This window comes from Mercurialis annua, linkage group LG8 (assembly GCF_937616625.2).
Source record: "Mercurialis annua linkage group LG8, ddMerAnnu1.2, whole genome shotgun sequence".
Taxonomy (NCBI): Eukaryota; Viridiplantae; Streptophyta; class Magnoliopsida; order Malpighiales; family Euphorbiaceae; genus Mercurialis; species Mercurialis annua.
In genome coordinates, this window is record NC_065577.1 from 25716233 (window position 1) to 25736133 (window position 19901).

At 35.2% G+C, this 19901-nt stretch overlaps 2 protein-coding genes across 2 annotated transcripts; one reads left to right on the forward strand and one right to left on the reverse strand.

The window, feature by feature from the left end:
• Positions 1-8050: 8050 nt before the first annotated feature.
• LOC126659913 (cation/H(+) antiporter 15-like) lies at positions 8051-10887 on the forward strand. The gene is made up of 3 exons (XM_050353239.2): positions 8051-8377; positions 8446-9435; positions 9514-10887. Exons 1-3 carry the CDS (start codon positions 8120-8122, stop codon positions 10753-10755), a joined length of 2490 nt encoding a protein of 829 aa, XP_050209196.1. The 5' UTR covers positions 8051-8119; the 3' UTR covers positions 10756-10887.
• Positions 10888-11689: 802 nt separating this feature from the next.
• Positions 11690-15653, reverse strand: LOC126661788 (uncharacterized). Its single transcript, XM_050355653.1, has 6 exons — positions 14911-15653; positions 13875-14841; positions 13285-13763; positions 13091-13224; positions 11807-13028; positions 11690-11765 (listed from the first exon to the last, which is right to left on the reverse strand). The coding sequence occupies exons 1-6, from the start codon at positions 15651-15653 to the stop codon at positions 11690-11692; spliced, it is 3621 nt and encodes a 1206-aa protein (XP_050211610.1).
• Positions 15654-19901: the final 4248 nt, after the last annotated feature.

Here is a 19901-nt window from a genome sequence, read left to right on the forward strand (position 1 = left end):
AGTGATGGACTTTTATGATAAATAAAAGTTCGAGAATAAATAATAGAAGATAATTGCGATTAACTTAAGAGAGAGTAGGATTTAATTAAACACAACTCGGTTAGTTTGACTGCAAGTAAATGTCGGTGAGCAGAGTCATACGTGTGTGTTTAATCAAAATGGATCTGAGATTGGTCTTACAGACAGAGCAGATGTCCGTAATAGACATTTCTCTTGAATCCAAACGAGTGGTTAGATGAACCAAAACTTATAAGTCTGAGAGGAGTAAACCTCAGCATTTTACCAATAAACAACAACGAATAGTTAAAAGAAAGATGATGAAAAGGAAAATAGTTCTCAGAACCAAGTAGTTACACTACTAGTTCTGATTTGAATAAAGAGAGTCGTTAATTTTGTTAACGACTGACACACTTTGTGAAGTCGTGTCAAATAAGGTATTCATTAATAAATGATTATTAATTATTTAATGAATAAATAATATACTTAAACAGTATAATAAACCTTGGATTAACATAAGATAAAAATGTTATCAAGGTAAGAAAAAGATAAAGAATTAAAGGAGTAAGTTTCAGATGTTATCTGAATACTAACAGAATATAGTAAAACCCCAGTAACTAGTAATCGAACCGTTAGATCAGTTTGATATTGTGATATGATGATCCCAGGACGGTTATCTAAGCTTTAACCTTTGCGATCGTCGAACAGAGCGTTACAAGATGCTTGAAGATGGAGGTGATGTTGTGAAACTTGCGTGAATTTTGGCAGTGAGCCAAAAGTGCAAGTGATCACGATAATAAGTGTAAATTTTAATTAAACTTGGAATTATCAACATAAGCTCCATATATGTATAAAAATGAATTTGAAAACTGTATTGAGACAGTAATTTCAAAAGATAGAAATTCCGAGAACCGAGCTTTATGATTATGAAGTCTAGGCTAACTGGTAACGGAATATACATGTAATGTACATGTATTTTGACTGTCGGACCAGAAATGCGTAAAGCATGGCCGACTAAAAACTCAAAAATATTTAATAAACATTTTTTTTAAATGTGAAATGTTTAAAAAAAAAAAATGTTTAAAAAAAATGGAGCTAAAGTTGATAGTCAGTTAATTAAACGCGATAGTAACAGCTATAGTACAGTTATGAAAACTGTTAGCTGTGAATAAGGATGCTATGTGTGTGGAGTAAGTTAGAAGGTGTTTCATAGTGAGATAGTTAGATTATAACCATACCCACACCTGTACAAACACATTCCGGCAAGAGAGAAGATCAGTTACTCAATCTGTAACAGGAAGTTACTATAGATTGAGGAGTAAATAAAAGAACATTCTATACAAGGTATAGAAATGTAAGGAAACTAAAAGATGAGTAGTTAGTTTATGAAACAATAATCATAAAACATACTAAAAGTCATCTCAATAATAAGATTAGCCATAAACAAACAACTAAGGTTGAAAAGAAAACAAAAGAAAGAAAAATAAAATAAATGAGTATGTATGACAAAGGTGGCATATTAAAAGTGGAATTATCAAAAGCTAGCAAAGGTAACCTAGTTTTATGATAACCCTTGAATAAGTTAAATGACGCTGAGCTAAGGAGTAAAAGGTATTCTATACGAGTTATAGGATCAAGAGAAATATACAAAGTGGATAATCTGTTACTGAACGGAAGTTCAAACAGATGATAAGAACAACAGTGGGGAAGAGAGATATGATTGCGGATGCCAGTCAAGATAATGTTATGCTTTCCGAAGCATGAAATGACATTAAGTATAAGTGAAGTTTGAATTATAAGTGAAAAGTAAGTATATGTAAATTTGAGGACGAATTTATATAAGGGGGAGAGAATGTAATAACCCGGAAATTTCAGGAATAAAATATAGCCACGTGTCTAATATTTTATTAGACGGGAGTAGGTAAATTAAATTTAAAAATAAATCTAATTTACAAGTGTCCCTAAAATTTTAATATGGATATAGGATTGTAAATTTAAATTTTTAGAATTTAAATTTGATTAACTATATAGTTAACGGTGACACTATGGATTTATGAATTGGGTACAGAATAATTCATAAGTCCCTAGCGAATATTTTTGGTGCTAATATTCGCGAAATAGTTTAAAAAGGTTATCGTGAAAATTTGATAAAATTTGGAAGCATGAATTTTATCAAGCGTAGTCAATGCAGACTTTATAAATCAAAAATGATTTATTAAAAATAAAATATAAGTCGGATGGGAATAAAAATTATATTTTTATTCTTGTTATATTTTATTTGATTTTTGGTAATACTTTCACGAAATTTGGAAATCGTTTCCGTTTAGGCTACGAACGACCAGTTTAGAAGTTGATTTAAAGTGCATGATTGAGCTAGTACTAAAGTGTACTTTAGCCAATCATATATATATATAACCTAATGTCATCAAATGAAGCCCACAACTTCATTCTTTCATTTCAGAAAGAATTATTGAGCTGCTAGCTCTCACAGTGCGACAGCGATTTAGGGTTTCGAATTGGTTTCGTCCATTTCTCGATTCTAACTCCATTTCTTCAACGATTACTCAAGTAATCGAGGTATTAAATCCGTATTAAACATTTATTTTGATATATTTCGAATATATATTCGTTTATAAACGGTTACCGTATCGAATCAAACGTAAATGTATTATTTTTACGTTTCGAACGTGAATATGGATAGATTGGATTGTGTATACGTGTTAGGGACGGAAAAACGGAGTTAAAGCACGTCGGAAAGCCCGGGAAATTGACTTTCTCGAGGCTGTGCACTCGGGTGCACGAACGTGCACCATGAGAGGGTGCACGAACGTGCACTAAGGTGCACGAACGTGCACCACTGGGGTGCACGAACGTGCACCAATAGTGCACTACCCTGAGGTGCACAATCCTGCACCCAAGGTGCACGATCGTGCACCCTGCTGAGACGCCGACGGATGGGGACTTTTCAGGGCTTTTTGCCCTAAGAACTTGATGTAGTTTCGTTGATTCGAAAACGTTTTAAAACGATAACTTGTGTTAGAAGAAAGTGAAAAGGTTTTATATACTAAACCTAAAGACTTTTAAAAGGAGATTTTAAAAGTAAAGTTAAACGTTTATAACAGACTTTAAAAGAGTTAAAGTCAACGTTTAAACGGTTTTAAAGATTTAGTTATCCGTTTTGCTAAATACTTAGTATATGACCAAGAATTGTTTTGACAATTAGGTCTATACTATAAATGGTTTTCTTTAGGTATTGCAAAACCTAAAATAACTTCTAGAGAGAAGTTAGAATGTTTTCTCAAAACGAGAATTTATAATATGATTTTAAAAAGAGACCATAAGTGCTATATGTTTAAATGATTATATGTTTGACCTAGATCTGGGTTTATGGACCTAGAAATTATATAAGAAACATATATTGATGTATTTTATCCTGTTTGCTTTGTGTGTTTAGTCCGACCAGCTAGCGAGCAGTCTGACCACAACCACATGATTAAGTTCCAGACCTAGAGGTGTTTGTGAGTTCATTTGTTTACTTTTGAATATTAGCATTCAATTGTTTTTAAATCCACGAATCGCACTAAGTATGAAACTTAGCCAAGGAAGATCCACTGAAACGAGCTATCTATTGGGCAACAATAGGACTGTGTGATCACCGGTGTTAATGAACTAGATGAGAGGTAAATATTATAAGCATACATATTGGGATTAGGTTTTAAGCCAGATGCTTGCCAAGCGGCTTAAACCTATCGGGTAGTCCTGAGGTGGCAGTGATTTAAGTTCCGGCCCAGCAACCCTATACAGAGTCAAGATGGCTGTGATACATATGTATATAACTCATCCTGTATTAAACAAGAGTTGTGCATATGCATTATATATATGATAGCATTATAACGTAACAGGACTAGGGTTTCATTTGGATCTAGGACTGGTAATATTTTTATATACCGATATTTTGTCTATACGCGATTTGGTATTTAACTATAAACCTATCTACTCACTCAGAAATATTTATATTTTTGACCCCGTTGTTGTTTATCATTTTCAGGTACCTAGCTACCGGGTCGGTCGAGCTTCCACCCTTTTCTATCAGGGAAACTTATCTTGTTGTTATGTAAATAACAGTTTAAACTCTTAGATGCTGCAATAGTGTATATAAGTTTGATATGTCTGTGGCCACGTCATGGTTCCTCTATCTATATACTCTGATAGGAACCTGACTTTGTCTAGCTCTAATAAGTGGCTACTTAATAGGCATATGGTGTCCCCTACGGTGGGCCAAGCTTCGTGTCTTTGGTCTGCAAAGACACTGTGTGTAGTTTAGCTGGCCTTATGTTTGTGTGCTTGTTGTGCATGTTTTTAATATGTTTGATATAACGCTTTGAAAAGGAAAGTGTTCGATATATTTTATTAAACATGTTGTTCGGGTGCGCGGTTTGAAATAGGGCTGCCTGCGAGGCAAGGCATGCGAGCTAAGTCCCTGTACCACCGCATGGTTTTCAGAAATGCGTGTGGGTCAGAATAACTAGGTTTATTCAACCAGCATTTCTGAAAACACGATTTCGCTTATATGAATATTTTCAGAATGTGTTTTCCACGTTAAACAGAAAAACAATTATTTTAACGGTGTTTTTTGAAAACAGGTCGTACATGAGTACGATCTAGATTTATATTTGCGAAATATTTATAGATGTTTTAGGCTTGCTACGGGTTTCGGAAAAACCATTCCCATTCCCTAGCACAGGTCTCGGCTCGAGTTTCGAGGGGGAAATCGGGTCATGATAGCGGTACTACGTACATCAATTAATGTCTCAAAACATGTCACCGACATCTGGGGCCGTGAACCACATACAAAACACGTAGCCTACAAAAACATATAAACAAGACAACAAGTAATATGTACACTCAAAATGTACTGTTGTCTAGGCTACAACTCTGTCACACGGGACCACTACTGCAGCATTCACAGAAGTCAGAAACTATACATACACATCTGACTTCTGGACTTCAAAATTGGCCTCTAGCTAAGTCCATTAACTAAGCACCTGAAAGACATCAAAGGTGAGGGGTCAGTATTTGGGGAAATACTGAGTGAGTTGTCATTTACTAACGGTATTATCATAAAAACATAGCATCGCATTTCAAGAAGCAATAATATCAAAGTAAAACATATAAACAGGTATTTGATCCATTCAAAACTAATATCCTAGCATGCGACACATCTCTTGAATAATCATATATCGTTCAATTTAATCATTACATTTCATGATGTGAGTCCAACTCACTGGTGGGTCCAACCCACTAGATACGGGGACTTCAGGTTACACCGTAACCGAGTGCTCACTCATATCAAATCATTATCTGATTTTGAAATTCTTATTCTTATCTCGTTATACGTATCAATTTATTTCTCAAATGCAAACACACTAGACTGACTCAACACTGGTGATCACACAACCTATTGACACCCAATAGGTAGTTAGTTTCTTCGGATTGCATACTAGTTCTCGTATACTTGATAGAAATATCTATTATTTACTCAAACCATATATCATGCGATGCGATAAACAGTATAAATGTATATATCAAAATAACTTTAATATATAATACACGAAAGTAAAATACAACTCACAGTGACCGCAATCCAATCAATGACGTGGTCTATGAAATGATATGCCCTTGCTATCCCACGTCTACTAGCCTCTCTGCTCGCTAATACGTCTGATAATTAACGTTTAATAATTAGACGTGAACCTCGTATTCTAATACGTATAACACTCTAAATTCTAGGGTTATATTACATTCTTAATATTATTCGTAGACTCGATATCCCTTTTATCGTATTCACGATATATTAAACTCTGTTTTTCATATTCGAGAGACGTATAATATTCTTAGCGTTTTTCATTATCGCTGTTCGCGTAAAACGTCGAGCTAAAACTTTATTTTTCAAATTAGCGGGGTCCTTAATCGTTTTTAGGGTCTAATATTCAAAAATTTTGAAATCCCGTTCAATTAGGGCTAAAAGCCCAATTAGGTCCCTGCGGACCCACTGTGTGCGTTCGCACACTTGGAAGTGTGCATCCGCACACCGAGTGCAGCCCCCGGAAAAATCGTTTTCCGGGCCTTTCACCGATATCCGCTATTCCCGACGTGCTTTTAACACCTTTTCCAACCAAACCCATACTACCGTTTCTTACAAAAACAATATAATCGATCCAAAACGTTAAATTCTTAATCCTAAACTAAAACAACCTTAACTCATCATTTTCAAGCCAAAAACCGACCTCTCACCTTAATTTAATGCCCGTAGATGATAGAGTCTTCGATTCTGAAGAGATCGCCGCTTGAATTACTTGAATCGGACGTCGGACGGAGAAACGGCGGTGAAATGATCGTGATCGGTGGATTTCCTCACTTCTGGATTCTTCTTCCTCTGATCTTCATTTCTTTAAATTTGGTTTTACTTATATGATTTGGCAAAAGTCCGTTTTAATCCTTCCTTTCTTTGTTTGTTACAACTTATCTTTCAAACTTTTTTTTCATACGATTTAGTCCATAACTAAATCGATAAACTCTTAAATTATTACTTCTAAGTATTATTTATATCCGATAAATAATACGAAATCTGATATTAATATTTTCCCGTTAAAACCTACAATTTTCATTTTTCGATACAAAGTGGCTAAATTACCACTTTGGTCCCTGTACTTTATTTTGAGCTTTTCTTGACATTTTCCCTTTTAATTTCAATTCTAACTTTAGAATTGAACTATAACCTTAATTTCCTTATAATTAATTTCCCGAAACCGACCTACTTGAAATTTATTTACTTTAATTTTTCTGAAATCTTTCCGATATCGCCACTCTGGCGAGTTCAAACTGGACACGTGGTCCATTGAGCTAATCAAATATTTTGGCAGATAATGTTAATAATAAATTATTTGAAAGTATGATGATCTTTAATATAGATACTTTTTTAATAATAATTTTTATATTAGATAAAAATTAAATAAAGTATAAAATAATAAAAAATTAAATAAATATTTTATAACATCTGAAAAAATTAGATTAGTTTTATTTTTTAAAGATTAATATTCAATAAATAAATAATTTATAGAGATTAGAAATTAATATATATTGAACACTATAAAGTGTAGAGATTAAAATTTAATATAGATTGAGATACTATAATGTGTAGAGATTAAAAGTTAATAGATTAGAATACTCATTAAAATATATATAATTTAATAAGTGATTTAAAAGAGTAGAAACTCGTGAAAATGCTCTATTTGGTGAGAATTAATGAAAAATTTTATTTGGTGAAAATCAATAAGAGACCTCCGTTTGTCCTCTCAATTATATGAATATTAGTCGTAAATCCGCGCATTTGCGCGGAACCAAATTAATATCTATTAAAAAATAATATAAAGTTTGTCATAATAATAAATTATTTTAAAATATAAAATTTCTTTGACACATCTTTTATTTTTTTTATATGTTTTTTATGTTGAAATTTGATTTTTCTCTCTAATATTTTTCTCATTAATTGTAAATTTACATACAATTACTTCTGGTAATGAAATGTGGATTGTGTATCATATGATTTTCAATATTTTACGATATTTATTAAATTTAGCTATGTGATTTGATTTTTTTTAATCGTTATTAAAAATAAAATTCTTTTTTATCATAAAGGCAAAGATTGCATATCTGTTTTATTTTTAATAAGATTGTTGTAGAAGACGACATCTTTTTCTCTCTAATATTGTCCATTTGTATTTTATTTTATTCTTACAATTGCAGTTAACGAATATCAAAGTAGTTTATATCGTTCAACAATCATCTACGTAAAAGTGTTGATTATTCAATATTCTTAGTTTGTTGGGTGTTGTTGGAAAAGAAGAAATATGAACAATACTACCTTATTTAGTATAGGATATTTTTATGAGATTACGTATATTTAGCAAAACAAATATTAATAGCAAAATAAACCTAATTATACGGGCAACCATAAAATGTGTTTGCTCTTTGTTAGATAACAATTCTGATATTTTTTATGTTAAACTATGGCATTCACTTTGATAATGTTATGTAAAATTTGATTGGAAATGTACTAAGGATGAATAATTCGACGAGCAATTTGACGCAAGGATTTTCCGATGGACAATATGTTGTCCATCGGGGAGCTGGAAACACGATCACCATGTGCTATTTCGAAAATATAACGAACGACAAGGCATTTTGGAAGAGTGAAAACTCTTTAATAAGCTCTCTTCCTTATTTTGTAATACAGTTGAGCCTCATGATGCTCTGCATTCGCCTTCTCTTCGTTATCCTCAAGCCCCTCCGACAGCCACGTTTCTTGGCCGAATTACTTGTAAGTTTCTTAGCGTTTATGATATGGGATAATATTAGGGTTGATCATTTACTCGTTTGCGTTCGCAGAGTGCTGTTCTGGTGTTTCCCCTTGCCACGACGAACATCGGGTTTTTCCAAAAGTATATCCATCCGGCCAAGTCCACCAAGACTCTGGACACAATGGGACAATTAGGTCTGGTTTACTACATGTTCCTGGTGGGCTTAGAGATGGACTTAACCATGCTCAAACATGTGGAGAGGAAAGCTTTGTACAATGCGGCCATTACAACTCTGCTTCCTCTCACCATGGGGATCGGCCTCTTCTTCCTGCTTGTTCATTACAAAACCGACACCATCGTCGGTATGGGCGGCGGTGTGTGGGCTCTTACTCTCACCGTCACCAGCTTCTCCGATCTCGCCCGAATCCTCTCCGACATGAAGCTCCTACATACTGATATAGGAAGGCTGGCGTTATCTTCCGCCATCATCTGTGACCTTGTGGCATGGGCTATTCTGGTGTTGGCTATAACTATGGTTAACCAAAAGCTCTACTTCCTCAACGTGTTTGCCATGATTTTGTTTGTTTTCCTCTGCTGGTTCGTGGTACGTCCCATCCTCGCATGGATTATTCGCATCAATAACTCGTCCAACGGGGGCATGGACTATGAGCTCCTCATCTACTTTATACTAGGAGGGGTTGTCATTTTTGGATTAATTACAGATGCCTGTGGTTCTCAGTCTATGATTGGAGCATTCATGTTCGGGCTCATTATTCCTAAAGGGGAGCTGGGGATGAGGTTAATCGAAAAGCTTGAAGATCTCGTCATCGGGATTTTGCTTCCAGCATTTTACTGGACCAATGGCCTCAAAATTAACCTCGGCCATTTGAACAATGGTGTCAGCGTCTTTGTGGTGGCCGTAGTAATCATTTTGGGTTGCTCGGCCAAGGTCATAAGTGCCTTTATTTTTTCAGTTTTCCATGGACTGTCTACTCGCGAAGGCCTCACTCTTGGAGTGCTTATGAACACGAAAGGGGTTTTAGCATTAATCGTTATGAATGTGGGTCGAGATCTAAAGGTACTATCGAAAACGAATGAATATATATATGTATGTATGTATGTAGCAGGTACTAATCAAGTTTATCTGATTTCGTAGGGTTTCGACGAACAAATGTTTGGTATGATGACAATTTCTTTGATATTGATGACAATAATGGTGAAGCCCATAGCAATGGCTGCCACAAAATCAACAAAACATGTGAAGCAGTACAAACGCAGGACCATTGAGAGAAGCAAACAAGATGCAGAACTGCGAATACTTACATGCATTCACTCGGTCAGCAACTTATCAGGCATAATAAACCTTCTTGAAGTCTCAAATCCTACAAAGCAGTCTCCAATATGCGTTTTTGCTCTGCATTTGGTTCAACTCACCGCACGACGTGTTTCTGCCATGCTTATCGTTCATGACGCGTATCATCGCACAGTCAATTCCGGGCAAGAAAACCAAAGTCGGGAGGTGGAAGAGTCGGAGCACATCATTACCGCTTTCCAAAGCTACGAAAGTCGATCAACAGCTGTGTCGGTTCAAGCACTAACAGTGGTGTCTCCGTACACTTCAATGCAGGAAGATGTTTGCAGACTAGCAGAGGATAAGAGAGTGAACCTCATTTTAGTCCCATTTCATAAACAACCGGACGTGTATGGAAAACTGCAGGATGATGAGGATGTTTCTCTAAGAGCAGTCAACCAAAATCTTCTGGCCTCGGCACCTTGTTCCATCGGAATACTCATCGATCGAGGCCTGGGGGAGTCTCAAGTGCAGAACAACTATGTGATGCTCTTCATTGGTGGGCCCGACAGCCGCGAGGCCCTAGCCTACGCGTGGAGGATGGCGGGAACCACGGGTGTGAGGCTCACGGTCATCCGGTTCCTTCCTGCAACATGTCCCGATGAAAACGCAGCAGAAGAAGAGAAAGAGAGAAAGCTGGACGACGAATATATAAACGACTTCAGGTTCCGAACAATGTACGATCAGGCGATAACGTTTGCAGAAATGCAAGTGAATTCAGGAAACGAGATAGTGACAACAATGAGAAGAATGCATGACGGGTACGACTTGTATATAGTGGGGAAGGGGCAAGGAGCATTGCCCCAACTAACATTGGGACTATTAGAGTGGAGTGACTGTGAAGAGCTAGGAGCCTTAGGGGATACATTACTTTCATCAGATTTTGCAGAGAATTCATCCATTCTTGTAATTCAACAGCACTATATTCCTGGAGCTACTGATGGACCGCTCAAGACCAATGGTAGCCATAAATTTCACCATCACAAGAACATGAATTGGTTATCACCTACTCACCATGCACCAGATACTTTTAAATCCCTTACGTAAACCTTATCAGCATCAAATATTTCTTTATTTTTATATACTTATATCTCCATCATCATTCAATTCTGCTTACAAATTCATTGCCTGATAATCTTTTTCAAACGTACATTTAATGAAATTACATTATCTATTTTAGACCTATGTAGCAACAGTTCATAAAAACATATTTTTCTTTTCTTCTCGTTTAAACTTTACTTTATCTTCTAATGATAACGCGAGGTATAATTATTCCTATAAAGCACACGTAATGCCCCGTAAATTTTAAAAGTATTAAGTTATGCCACGTATCCTACATTGGATAATTAAAATTGTAAACGTCTAAGTTAAGTCAAAATATTAAATAATAGAACAGAAGAAGTGGATCTAATTTAATTATCGTGAACTAATAAATTAATTTGCAAATTATTATTCATTAAAGCAAATATGAACGGAATTAAGGAATACATCTAAATTTAAATTAAATAATTTATAAATCCTGAGCTAATAATTTTTATGCCAAAGTCCATAAAATAATTTTAAAGAGCTATCGTCAAAATTTTATAAAATTTGAACGTAGTTTATTTTATCAGGTAGTATTGAGCGAAACCTCAAATATTGTAATGATTTGATATAAAATAAAGTGTAGCTCCTATGCAAATAAAAATAAAATTTTTATTCATTTTATGTTATAGGATTTTTGCGAAAAGTTTCATAAAATTTGGAGTTGGTTTCCGTAATTGTTTTTTTTTTATGAATAAAATTATATTAAAAGCCACAAGACGTGGCAAAGACCCAAACTTAAGTTTTCGCACAAAAAAGAGGCACACTCATGGTGGCACCCTCTAGACTACAACTTAAGAAAGGGACTACATCAAGAATCCGGAAAAAGAATACAATTTGGATTTCTAAAGAAATCCAATCCAGAATAAGAAAAATTCCTATCACAAATTTTAAACAACTAAGCTGCCTTGGTAAAACAACTGAAGATCACCGCATTTTTGTCTGACTCCTTGTTATTAAAAATTCTTCCGTTCCTGTACTTCCAAATTTCCCAAGTAACAATCATCCATAAAACCTGCCATAATTTCCAATAACGACCTCTCGGAATACTGTCTGCCACTGAGTCATAAAATCAAAAAACGAAAATGGAAAAACCCAAACCACATCAAGTTTCTGAAGGATACCACACCAAATACCTCTAGCAAAACTATAATGAATAAAAATGTGATCTTGACTTTCAACCACGCCACAAAGAGAGCACAGGGAGTTATCCGTCGAGATAATAGAGCGAATAGTCAAGAATTGAAGAGAAGGAATTCTACTATGAAGTGCAAGCAAAATAAAGAACTTAACTCTAGGGGGCGCGAAAGAAGTCCAAACACACTTGAACGGAGTTAAAGATCTCTGCGTCACTCGATTAAAAAATTCAGAACGAGAATGAACGGCTCCAAAATGACGACCGTTGGCAGCAGCTCCATGAAGAAATTGGTTACCTACTTCATCTAGTAAAGAAAATGGACCTGTTGCAGTATTAAAATTACCATGAAGTGATGATTGGTCTTCACGTTGCATATTATTTAGTACATCCACAATATCCATTACCCGTGACATACCAAAATTGGGGGTATCAATATTAGCTGCCAAACCATTATTTACTTCACCAACATAATGGTCATCCCATTGAGCAGAAACAGTACGTCTTTGACGTTGGAGCAGGTGACTTTCATTAACGGAATGGACAGTAGCAGTGACATTAACGTGCAACAGGTCTGCTCTTGGAAGCTCAGTAGCTGCAGAAACATTTACCTGAGAAAAAAGCTTAGCAGCAGCTAAAAGTTTACAGAAGGAAGCTGTAGTGAATGTTCCTGAAGCAGAGTTCCAAGAGATGGTGTCAAAATTGTTGTCCCGTCTTGCTATACCATTAAACTGGTTCTGAAGATCAACCAGTAAATAAGATTCTGCACCCCTCAATCGTCGTCTCCATTTCCAACCATCTCGCCAAATATGATATATAGAAGCGTTCTTTTGATTTGAAAGATTAAAAAGCTTTGAAAAACGCTCAAAAGCTGTCCTATTCCCCATCCAATTATCGAACCACAATGAAATAGTATGCCCATCACCCACTTTATATCGCACATTATCAATAAAGATATTCCAGATAAATTTGTCATTACAGCAACTCTTTTTGATACCCTTCCAAATATTAGATTTTTTTTGGAATCTCCAAACAAAGAGAATCCCAATCCGAGAGAAGAGAGCAGTTTGAAACAACAAGGTACCAAAGAGAGTTCCTGTCACTAAATCGCAATTTCCAAACCAACTTAAATACTTTGATTTCTCACCCTAAGGTTAGAAATACCCAGACCACCATTCTCAAAATTCTGACAAATTACATCCCAGGAAACTTTACAAAGGGCTCTAGATGAAACATCACCTTTCCAGAGGAAGCGCTTCATATATGATTCCAGCTTACTCTGAACCCCACACGGCATCCTGAAAACAGACATAAAATAAACCGGCACACTAAACATGATCGATTTAATCAAAACTAACCTGCCTGCAGGAGAGAGGAGAGAACCCTTCCACAAAGCAAGCTTAACTTTGAACCGGTCCACCACATGATCCCAGAACCCGGTAGCAAGTTGCCGTCTCAACAGAGGCAAACCAAGATACTTAATAGGAAGATTCTCCACCTTACCACCCACCACATTAGCTGCAATCGCCAACTCACTCTCATTTACATTGACTCCCATAATTGAGCTTTTATGAAAGTTAATTTTCAGACCAGAAACAACCTCAAAGCACCGAAGAATCCTCGTCAAATTCTTAAGCTTACTAATATCATAAGGGATAAAAATCAGAGTATCATCTACAAACTGCAAAAGAGATAAAGGATCACACCTGTCCGTAAAAGAGTAACCTGTAGTAAAACCCATCTGACAAGCCTTATCCAGCAAACATTCCAGACCCTCTACTGCAAGAACTAACAAATATGGAGAGATAGGATCTCCCTGTCGCACACCCCTCTGCAGCTGAATAGGGTTAACAGGGTTCCCATTCACCAAAATAGATGTGATAGCAGATGAAAAACATTATGACATCCAGTCAAGCCACATCTGAGGAAAGCCCATACAACGCATTACTGAAATCAAGTAATTCCAGTCTATGCTATCAAAAGCCTTCTGAAAATCAATTTTCAGCACCAACAACTTTTGTTTCCGTCTATTAGCCATGTGAAGTATCTCATTAGCAATCATAGAGCACTCCAGAATGCTCCTACCTTTCAGAAATGCATGCTGACAATTTGAAACAACAACAGGTAAAATAGGAGCCAAACAAATAGATAGAGTTTTCGATAGAAGCTTGTAAATACCATTCACAAGGCTAATAGGTCTGTAGTCTTTGAGCTCAAAAGACCCGATCACCTTAGGGATAAGAACCATAAATGAAGAGTTGATTCCCTTAGGCAGTAAACCCGTCCTATGAAAGGTCCAAAACATCTCGACAATCTCTCTTTTCATAATTGGCCATGCTTTGTAGTAGAAGTAAAAGTTAAAACCATCCGGCCCTGGTGCTTTTCTTCCACGACAAGAACAAATCGCTGCATATATCTCCTCCTCATCAAAGTGCCGAATCAGAGAAGCAACATGCTCTGATGAAATATGTTTAAATTCTAGCAATGACAGATCATAACGCACTCTCGCTCTCCTTTTGTAGAGAGAACAAAAGTAGTCTCTAATCTGGAACCTCAAATCAGCCGGCTCAACGTAAATCTCTTCTCCTACTTGAATAGAAGTAATAAGGTTGTTTCTGTGATGGTTGGAAGCAATACTGTGAAAGAACTTCGAGTTCCTATCGCCTGAAAAAATCCACTTGACCCGAGATTTTTGAATCCAAAGAGATTCAATTCGATTTTCCGCCACCCAAAGATTATTTTTGAGAATCGCAATCTCATTAAGCTCCTCCTCTGATAGTGTTCTTGATTCAGCCTCTATATCTTTAGCAAGGATGATACCAGTAAGCTCTCTGGCAATTTTATTTTGATCCCCAAACACGTCAGCATTCCAAACTTTAATACGACCACGTAACTCTCTAAGTCTTCGAGTAAGACTTCAAGGAGAAGAACATATTGAATTCCAAGAATTCAAAACAAAGTCATAAAAATTCTCGTGTTCCCACCAAGCATCTACAGATCGAAACGGACGAGGACCCCAATCAAAATTGTTAGCTGACCGAAAACAAATAGGAACATGATCAGATTGTCCCTGAGACAGAGCAGTGAGAGAAAGGTTCGGCCAACATAAACTAGCAGAAGCAGAAACCAAACATCTATCAATTCTGGATCTCGAGTGCGAATTATGCCAAGCAAACTGTCTCCCTGAAAGAGGTATGTCCTGCATCTCTGCTGAATTAATGAAATCATTCAGAGCTTCCATTGAGGGAGAGTAATTCACACAATTCAACCTTTCCTCTGGGCGGATGATTTCATTAAAATCTCCACTAATCATAGTAATCCCTGGGAATGTCAACAGAACCTGAAGTTCCTGCCAAAAAAACGATCTCTCTGTAGCCACATTGCTAGCATAGATAAGAATATGACGATAAGATGAATTCTTGAAACTAAAATTCATAGATCTCCATCTAGAACCCTTGGAAATAGAAATAGAATTTAATAAAATTGCATGCCAAATTAAAATCAAACCCCCAGATGCACCAATTGATGGAACCCAATCATAACCAAAATCAAGATTTGGCCATAAATTACGAATCAAAAAATCATAAACAACTTCTTTTTTAGACTCGGCCAAACCAAGAAAAAACAACTTATTTGTAGAAACTAAAGATTTGATGAATTTTTGTTTCCTAAAATTCAAAAGACCCCCTCTGCAATTCCATGACACAAAAATAATAGGCTTAGACATATATCATAAAAAAAACCTCAAAAGGAAAAAAGGACTTATCTCTGTTGAACATCCCTATCTGCAGCCAAATTAAGAGAAAGTTCCTTTACAGTTTCTGCTTCACATTCTTTATCAAAAATCCCGAGCTGTAGTTCGAGCTTCCAAGAATCTAAAGCTTCATTACTCGGTTCCGCAACAGTATTGTTCCTTGAGTTTAATTCTGCTACTCTGTTCATATTTATAATGTCACAATCAAATAATTCTTTCTCTTCTTCGTAAGCACTGTGTGAGCAAGAATGAATCTGCCCCAAGTTGTCTAACACCTTTAGTGGCTGATTGCTACGAATTGTTGTGTTAATCTCAGAATCAGAAGCAGAGTGTGAACCATGAGTTCCTGAAATAAATTCCTCTCCCAAAAACCTGAGTCTATCATAATCTAGAACTGACAGAGAACCCGCTTCCATCTGCCCTGAATTGTGCACAAGTTCCATCTCAGGAAGTAAACCAAGAGCTTCCCTAGCTGATTCTTGCACCTTTAACGATGAATGAGTTGATAGAGAGACGACTGCAACCTTCCTTTCTACTGAAGCATTTGCGGATTTTCCTGTTGCAGATTTATGTAATGAGCTCAGAGAAAAAGCTGAGGTAATGCTCACATCAACTCCTTTAACATTGCTGAATAAATCATCTCCCGCTTCTGATTTTAGAACCTGCTCAGAATCATCTCCAGTTCCGTCAAAAACCACCGGCATGTCTGACTCCAAAACCGACACAGAATGTTTCTCTCCTCTAAACATGACTTCAATCTCTTGATTAATAAATCTAGAAGTAGTAGAGATTAAAACCAAACCCAAATCAAAACGATCTTTCAAGTGCACCAAAGGATGAATCTTGATAGATTCACCTAATAAATTACCCACATCCATAAAGATTTCAGGTGCCCAAAGAGAAAGAGGCAGACCTGAAATTGATACCCACACCAATCTATAGAAAGGCTTTTGAAAATCTTTTGCCCAAGAGAACGTTTGAAAAAAATCCTTCAGGTGAATGGAAGATTCTAACAAGAAATACTCAGCCTCATCTCTTGTAACAAAAGTGAGCAAAATCAGATTAGCTCCCATTAAGGAAATCTTTGAATAATCTATTTTCTTCTCCTGCAAAAATATTTTAGCCTGTAGAACTGATTGAATATCATTCACCCTAACCAAAATAGATCTGTCTATCCACTCATCATTAGTCGACGCCACCGTTTCCTTCCAAACTGTTAATTTCAATGAATCAGTAACCTGCGAACGATCCTTCTGCACATCAACAGTTCTTAAACCAGCAGCAACATCATCACACAAAGCAGCTTTTCCCCTAACAGAATCAGTAATAGGACCTTCCTCAACGACATGGACATAGGAGCAATGGTCTCTAATAGATGGCTTAGTGATCATCTTCTTCAAAGGTTCCTTAACCTTATCAGATGTAGAAACTCCCTGCTGCAACACCCTTGTTTTATTTCGAAACCTAGAGATGAACGCACGAAGTTTGAACCGTCCGATAGAGATTAAATTCAATTGAGCTAGCATCCATGAAATCTCCTTGTCAATACTAGGTCTAAGGAAACCAAAACAACAGTTCCTTTTGGTAAGTTTCGAGGCTAACAAAACGTTCCCCACAACGCCATGACGTGCAAAAACCTTCTCCAAATCATGATATCTCCATGCTCTAGGGAAATTCTCAAAATAGATGACAAGTTTAGCGTCCAAACGATAGTTGCTGGTAGAGATTACCTTTCCGACGTCAGAATTATGTGTGGAGGAGGCCTGATTACCGTGAAGATTGGCTGAAAAAAACTAGGGTTTGGGTTTTGGAGGGGTTTAGGGTTGGGAGGGTTGAGAGCCATCGTGTTTTTTACGAACGAATAATTAAGAAATTGGATTAAAGTGCGAGATAGATTTAGGAGTTTAAATGGACTTTTTACAATGATATATATATATATATACTAGTTTTTCGCCACGCGCTACGCACGTGAGCGGTATTTATATGACCCGTTAATATATTAAATATTAATAAATTACTTAATGCAATGCTTTAATTTTTAATTATTATAAAATGTTTTTTATTTAATTTGAAATTTTAGCATGTGCATGATATTTATATTATTCGCTACATATAAAATAATTATTAAATTATTAAATTATATAAATATAACCCGTTATATATTAATTTTAAGTTAATACCCTTAATATATTATTTTATTTAAATTAAATTCCTACTAATTTGATATTTTTAGTATGAGTTGGGAGTTAAACTTTTAATTACTCTATTATATTTTTATTCATGTTTTTTTTTATGAATATAAGCTTAATTAAGGGCCACAAGGAGTGGCAAAAAAACACAACTCAAAGAGAAAACATCCTAAAGCAAAAAAATGTTATCCGGATTTCTATACAAATCTGAACCCGAATAAACGAATGAAGGGTGTTTGCATTTATAGAAGAAAACTATGCTATGTAAACACCTAAAAATTACATTATCTTATTTAAATTAAACTTATTTTAAATCCAATACATAAGTATTTGAATAAATTTTTGAAAAGGTATTTTTGACATAATGACAAGACGTGTTTTTCAATTATATTTTTTTTCTTTTTTAATAATATCATTATCTTTTTTTACCGATTTTTTTAATCTTTTTAGGCTATGGCCAACAAGACGATATTTTTTTCTATTTTCTAATAATGTTTATTAAAATTAAACTTTTTTTTTATTGAAATTAGACTCTTGTTCAGTTTTTATTCTCTTGTGAAGTTCAAGATGAGTTGAAGTTCAAGATGAGTTGGACTTGCATCCTACTTTTGTTCCTGTTACCATATGACTTCGATTTAAACTAAATCCTATTTAACAATTAATTATATAAACTATTAAATTAGTTTTTATTTTGATTCGTAGTTTACTATAATTAGACAATTAATATGACTTTCCTAATAGGATTGGACTTCTATTTAATTTTATATTTTTTTATAATGGAAATTGATTATTATAATACAAATAAATTAAGTTACAGTCAACTCTAAATTTCAATTTGAATAATTTTGAAACTTAAACTAAATGGATGCTTTGCTTTATATTATCGTAAATTTGCCTAGTTATAGATTAACTATATGCTTTACTAAGTGGAATTAAAAGTTGATTCATTATATGGACAAGCTTTAGCTAACATTTTTTACTATATTATTTCTCTCGTCCATATTTTGCTAATCTAAGCAAATAGCCCCCATTTTTAAAGGATCAACGTATAAAAGAACCAGCTTCCGAAAATTACAAGAATCACACTCCTACTTAAATTTAAACTTTTTATCTCGTAGTCTTTAGTTAATTTATATTTTTTTTATTTAAATTAATTTTATATTAGCTTTAGCTTTTCAATTATAAATTATACCCTTAATGAAACCTACTATCGTAATTTTGCCTGTCCCCCTCCCCCCTTCCCACATATAAGATTGTTATAGATGGATATATATATATATATATATATATATATATATATATATATATATATATATCACCACATTTTAGGTTAGAGCAACCTCACTTCAACATTAGATCTCCATCATTTTGTTCTTCGCATTCACAGTGAGCAACAACTAGGGTTAGGGTATTTTAGCGCCGAATTCATATAACCTCGATTTCTTCGCAATCTTGCGTATACTCAAGGTAATAAACTCGATTTTCAATTTGATTAAGTATTTAGGTTTTATTAAGTTTTAGATACGGCTAATTGGTTTCTCGATTTCTTCGCAATTTTGATTTTGGATTGATTAAAATGGATATCTTTATATGCGAATGTTCGGATTAATACGCATGTCTGAGGCGTCGGAATTCAACTCAATTGAGCGGAATTTGTTCTGCTCATACGAGTAGATTTCTACTCGTACGAGCAGAACACATCTGCTCGTACGAGTAGAAATCTACTCAATTGAGCGGAATTTGTTCTGCTCATACGAGTAGATTTCTACTCGTATGAGCAGAACACATCTGCTCGTTGTTACTTGTTAGCAGATGGAAGAATAAAATCTCCTCATTGAGCATAGTTAAGGGGCGAAAGAGGGCTGCAACTTCAATTCTTAAAGTGCCTAACGAAATAGAAAATGTAGACTTAATACGAACCTAAAATAACGACGGATATAACTCGGATTTAAGCTATAAGAAATGGCTAAAATGTAATGGATATAGTTGAGTGTTTAATGAGCATGAAAGATTGTATGAATGTGGTTTAATT